Below are 6,000 nucleotides of genomic sequence, written 5' to 3' on the forward strand. Positions count from 1 at the left end.
CAGCATGAAATTTGTTTTTTCTCACTGAACTTTAAGCAGAAATTCAACTGCCGAGTCTCAAAAGCCAAAAGGGGGCTATTAAGAGATAATTACTAATTATGCTAATTTGCAAAGTTGTGCTATTTCTTTCCCTGGTCATTTTATCTGTGGTTCTCAAGAGAGAACAGTCACCATTCAATGTTAATAACCTTTTTTTCCCCAGCTAAATGTTCGGTGGAGGACGCTGTGTCCTAAACCAAGGAATAGTCTACCCTTAATCAGGATGTGTCTGTGAATTCTAAAGCCATCTGCATGCAGGAAAGCTTTTGCCGCCGGCAATGACCTTCATTAACCTCTTAAATGCCAGTGGTGTTTTGTCACAGGTTTTAATGTGGTTATCAGCACAAACACAAACAAATATGACGGAACTGTTTAGGGCAAAAATAGTGTTTACATCTTTGACTACATCTTGCTGCAATCCCTTTCCCCCAAACACACAATCTGTGTGACATTGGTTTGTCCCTTAATAACTGTGCTAATGGACAAAGCCTACATTAGAAACTGCCAAATAGGAATAATTTGTACGTGGGTGAAAAAAAAGGCCCTACTATCTAAAACCCACTGCTGTCAGACAGTGTCTCCCTGAGTATAATCTGTGAACGTGTCGAACGACAAAGGTCAGTGACCCCTAAGAACCACATGGTCTTTGCTCTCTACTTGCTCACTACACCTTTGGCACTCTATCATTATAGGTGAGGGCCGGGGTACCCCTGGTCCGGTGGCCACCTCCCACCTCCCACCGCTCCACTCCTCTCTCCCTGTCAAACGGCCACAGCGGCCGTGGTAGTGGCGGCTCTGCACTAAGCGACACGTGGCCTGGTTAATGGCTTTGCGATGGCCCCGCGTCGCTGCGTGGCTGAGTGGAAATGCACTGACCCCAGTCCACTGCCCTGTCCGTGGCCTCACTCTGCACCCCGCGCGGGCCATGGCAACCCCTCACTGGGGGAAGTGCGTAAACAGTAATTGCTACATAAATTATATGACACTTGGTGTCAGCTGTTTCTGCCTGAATTCCCATTAGCACTCTGGTTTTAACTTGCTTACGTTGTAAGTTAGGCAAGCACTGGATTGAACGTTTTAACTAAGAGAAAATGCCTTTGTAAATGCACACTTTTCGTTGTTCGGAAAAACACAATACAGGCCATGACCGGGGATATGTTACGCATATATCTTTCAAGAATCATACAAATAAATTGACATTTCACCCAAATGTGGTATTTTCTAACAGTCTGGGAAATGTGTCACTGAGAACTGAGAAACATGTCATATTTTCAAAAGGATGGTAATTGTCTTTTTGCGGAAAAGACTGCACCGAATCCCTCAGGGACTAGAGAGTAAATCACTGTGGTGTGATTAATTAAAGCAACAACAACAACAACAAAAAGACACCACATGTCTAACAAACCTCTTAAAGTAATGATGGAGTACATGCCTTTGGATTTCAATAGACTATCCTTAGAGGTTGGTAAACGAAGCAGAACCAAATGTAATTCACACGATGCAGTTGAAAAGAATATTGAAAGGTGGACAGTGTGTATAACAGTCAGGCCTACAGCAAATTAAATACTAAGTGGAGAGTACTTTGGTAACAATGTGAAAGCAGGATGCTCATCATTGCAAATTATGATAAATGATTTTCAGAGTTCTGTGAATTTAACTGAAATGGTTTTTCATATAAACAATATCACATTTCCAGACATGTTGCAGTGTAGGTCAGTAAAATGGGTGAAAGGGCGGTGAGTAAAAGAGTGTTCTATAATGGTGACGAACCCACATCTAATCTTTATTGTGTGCTTTTTTCAGATGCACTTTACTACCATTATTGGACTGTGGTAAAAAAAAAATCATAATAATAGAAGAAAAAAGAACAATAACACAGAAAAATAATTAAATCGGGGGAAAATCTGCTTACATCCTTTTGAATACACACATAGGTTTTAATACATAGTCCATTTTGAAATAATCTGCAGCATTTGCAAAGGATTAACTCTCAAATGCCCTGTCCACATAATCCCAGAACAGGGCTCCTCAGCTGAGAGGACTATACAAATAATTGTCTGAGCTCTCAAATTGATGAATGTGTATTACAATAAAACACAAAGTACTCAACTGTAATCTCCATTATCAAAAATTTAAAAAAGGTTCAAACAATCTGCTGACTGGAAACATTTTGATTAGAGTGAAAGGGCACCTACTTTCAGACTAAACATGTTGTGTACTTTCATTAGAAAGGCTTAAGTTATTTTTACTTTTCATGTTGATCAAATGTTTTATTTCTGAACACAAACGGCACACAAGAATATCCGAAACAGACAAATATCAGAATATGAACACATACATTTTCATTGTTATAATAGTGATGTATCTGTATGATGTGAAAACAGTGACTGTTAGAGGAGTCAGTGACGACCACCAGTTCTTCGAGATAGTTCTTCGAGATTTGCAAACAGTCTCTACCTCTAATGTCCCATGCTATCAAACTGAATCAGCACATCTGATAAATTACCCATTTAGAAACACACTGAAAGGTTGTCAGCTAATGTACATGCTTTGTGTGATACTCATATGCAATGCCTAATGTTGTGTAACCAATTCTGTAATTTCCATTATGTAAATACATTTGCCTCAGCACTATATTTTATGTATTGTCTTTCTTGTCTCAATTACTTGGGCTATTAATATCAGAGGTTATGAAAATGGGTTCAGTTGTCTGTTTGTGGTCTGATGGTATGTGCCAACCTGTTCATGAGACCTTGTTAAATATGCAATTGGTTTCAGGAAGGAGAACATGCTGAACATGCTTTAAGCATTCATCCATACTATATTGCAATACAATACAGAGACAAGGACATTAAAAAACTAAAACAAACAGAACAAGGACACGTCATCATCGTTGTAAATGATTCTAAATGAGGCATAACATGTGAAGTAAACAATGATTGAACATCATATTGTGGTCGTGAAGTTCCGTTTTGCCGGTTTGCCAATTCTGTCTTTAGCGGGTTGGGGTTGATGGCAGACCATACATTATGCCAGACCATACCCTATTTCCTGATCATTTACGCCTAGAAAATAAACACACCACAACTAATGTACATCTGTGACCAGCTGTATTTAAAATCTTGTGAAATGTCACAAAAACTAAACTGCACCTGTATACTGCTTCTGAAAGTGGCTTGGGCTTGACAATCAATTTACAATTTACAAGTCACATTTGTCATTAACTACAGTCACGATTCAGTCTCAAGCATTAGCACCTACCTTTTCCAACAATGGCTCTACTTTACCTTTCACAAGTAATTACTTAAGCACCTTTGGACGACAATCAATCGCAAACCCTCAACAATCACATAATACACACACACACACACACACACACACACACACACAAATAAAATCATAAGAACAGTATATGGAATGGAACACCAAATCAAACCCATTCTAAATACAGACTAAAGCAAAAAACACAGAAAATGACAGGCAGAGTGAGGGAAAACAGTTTGATCAATGAAATGTTTTATCAGCAAATCCAGACGGTGTCTGTAGCTGTCAGAGGAGGTGATAAGGGAAGCAGGTCGTATGACACAAACTTGTCAGAGGACATCATGCCCCTGAACCTATTTCATATGTTCTTTTTGCACTTGAAGAGCCTGACTCACCCCTCAGTTACTCTGTGTCCTATTTTGATGATATCATTATTTATTTATGGAAACATTTTAAACAGGTGAAGTTAATAAACAACCCTACAGGCCTCAGTGTTTATATGACTGATATTTTAAAGCTACTTCTTGTTACTCCACTGAACTCTCCAGCTGGTTATGAGCTCAGTCGTAAGCTACTGTCATGAATAGCAACAAGTTCTTGAAACACTGCCTTGTTTCAAAAGCATCCAGGTACATTTTTGCACATATTGTTTTTGAAATTGAATTGACAGTGTGAATCCTCATTAGAACATAACCTGCAAGCCATTTTAGGATAGATATGCATTCAATATTTGCTTGTTTATTGGTGTATGCTCGATGACACTAGACTATAAAGGTTTATCACATGTGTTTACAGTATATAGAAAAGGTGAATTAAATGACCATTTAAATTTCAAGAAAATTATAACTATCAATATATATATTGACCAATATATATATATATATATCAACCTTGTAAATAAACAAAGTACAAACAATAGGACTAGTGTGTACACCTTAGGCTAGCTTGCAGAAATACACTTAAGCTTCAAGCTAATTAATATAGATGGAAAAGTATATGATTGCAAATAAATAAATGAATAGTGGACCGTATATAAAAAGGTCAGTGTCGGGCCTAAACTTCAGTATCCAAAGGGGCTTACATGTCATCCATGTAAGTGTGACCCCGGCTACCACATCATTGCCTGGAGTCAACAGTTCAACAAATGCTCTTTTGTCATTTGGAGAAAATAAGCATAATATATGAATATCCAATTCACAATCATTAGTGTAAGTCTGGCCAATTTCTGGTGCAAGTCTGACCTAATTTCAATGTGTCACATATATGTTACACAGTAAGTAACACAGGACTACACTACTGTAGTCACATAGTAGGATAGGGTAGAGATGCCACTAACTGTGTGAATTAGCTTACACTTTACACACCCATGATTCATAATTGTTTCATGCAAATTGTTTCTCATGTGTGCTTTATTGTGGATATCCTTTGAGGCATTGGCATAACGTGAGCTTAGAATGATAAGGTTCTATCTCCGTTTAGGGTAGTTCAGAGATATTGAGCGTCAAAGTTTTTACATTCCATTATGTTTTGTGAGATGGAACCTTTGTATTTTATGAATTACTAACTCAAAAATGTCTACATAAAAAAAAAAAAAACACCACACAGGCATTAATAAACACCTAATGGATGATTATGTAAAAAAAAAAAAACTCAATTTTGACAAAAATGGAGATAGAACCTTATAATTCTAACGTCACGATAATGTGGTAGCTTAACTTGAAACACGGGTAATGGATGCGCTGAAGTCACACTTTAGACGGCTCATTATTTTCCTCTTAGAAATTAAATATATATAGTGACATTAATGTTCTATACAGCGGTACATTATTTATGTCATTGTTTGAATGAAGCGAAACTTCAACTTTGCGGAGATGGTGCATGTGACAATGCGTTGTGGGACCCACATAATAATACAAAGGCATATTTACGATTAGCGCCAATCGGCAAACAATGCCTGTATTTCGTGAGCTTAGAATGATAAGGTTCTATCTCCGTTTAGGGCAGTTCAGAGATATTGAGCGTCAAAGTTTTGACATTCCGTTATGTTTGGTGAGCTGGAACCTTTGTATTTTATGAATTACTAACTCAAAAATGTCAACATTTAAAAAAAACAACACCACATAGGCATTAATAAACACCTAATGGATCAGATTATGTAAAAAAAACTATATCTTGACAAAAATGGAGATAGAACCTTATAATTCTAACGTCACGATATGTGTAATCTCTTAAAAATTGCGCGACGCAGTTCCAGGTTGTCATTGCCCTCTCCACCGCTCCCCCAAGGTGCGCGCGACCTCTGTGTCTGACATTCTCTGGAAATAAATAAAGATCAAAAACTGCAATAAAAAGTTGTACCTTTTCTCTTGGACCTCCTCCTCCGTCTCCTCTTGAACTTAGAGCATTTCACTTGGCTGCTCGGAGTCCCCGACGCGCGGGTGCTGCTTCCAAGAACTGATGCCATCACAGATGCGCGAAATAACTTGTTCTGGTTAAAGGTTTCCCTTAGTTCTTTTGTTGTCAGTTCGAAATATAAAACAGTCCTCGGTGGTGTTGCAGGTATTTCTGACTCTCTTTATTCCCTCCCGAACTCTTACCAGGGAGTGCGTCTCGCTGTTAAAGCTCTGTCTGCACAATTACCTCTCAAACTCCTGCCAGCCCACCTCTCGGAGAGAGACTGTGTTTGCAGCCCAGCGT

At 38.4% G+C, this 6,000-nt stretch overlaps 1 protein-coding gene across 1 annotated transcript in view; it reads right to left on the bottom strand.

The window, feature by feature from the left end:
* The window catches only part of adarb2 (adenosine deaminase RNA specific B2 (inactive)), a gene marked incomplete at both ends in the record, with an annotated part of 130,680 nt that extends 124,913 nt beyond the window's left edge, over nucleotides 1–5,767 (bottom strand). The window contains 1 exon segment of the mRNA XM_080544278.1: nucleotides 5,662–5,767. Coding sequence (XP_080400404.1) covers nucleotides 5,662–5,767 — 106 coding nt within the window.
* Between the last annotated feature and the right edge of the window lie 233 nt (nucleotides 5,768–6,000).

This window comes from Nansenia antarctica (assembly GCF_963989245.1).
Source record: "Nansenia antarctica genome assembly, chromosome: 13".
NCBI lineage: Eukaryota > Metazoa > Chordata > Actinopteri > Argentiniformes > Microstomatidae > Nansenia > Nansenia antarctica.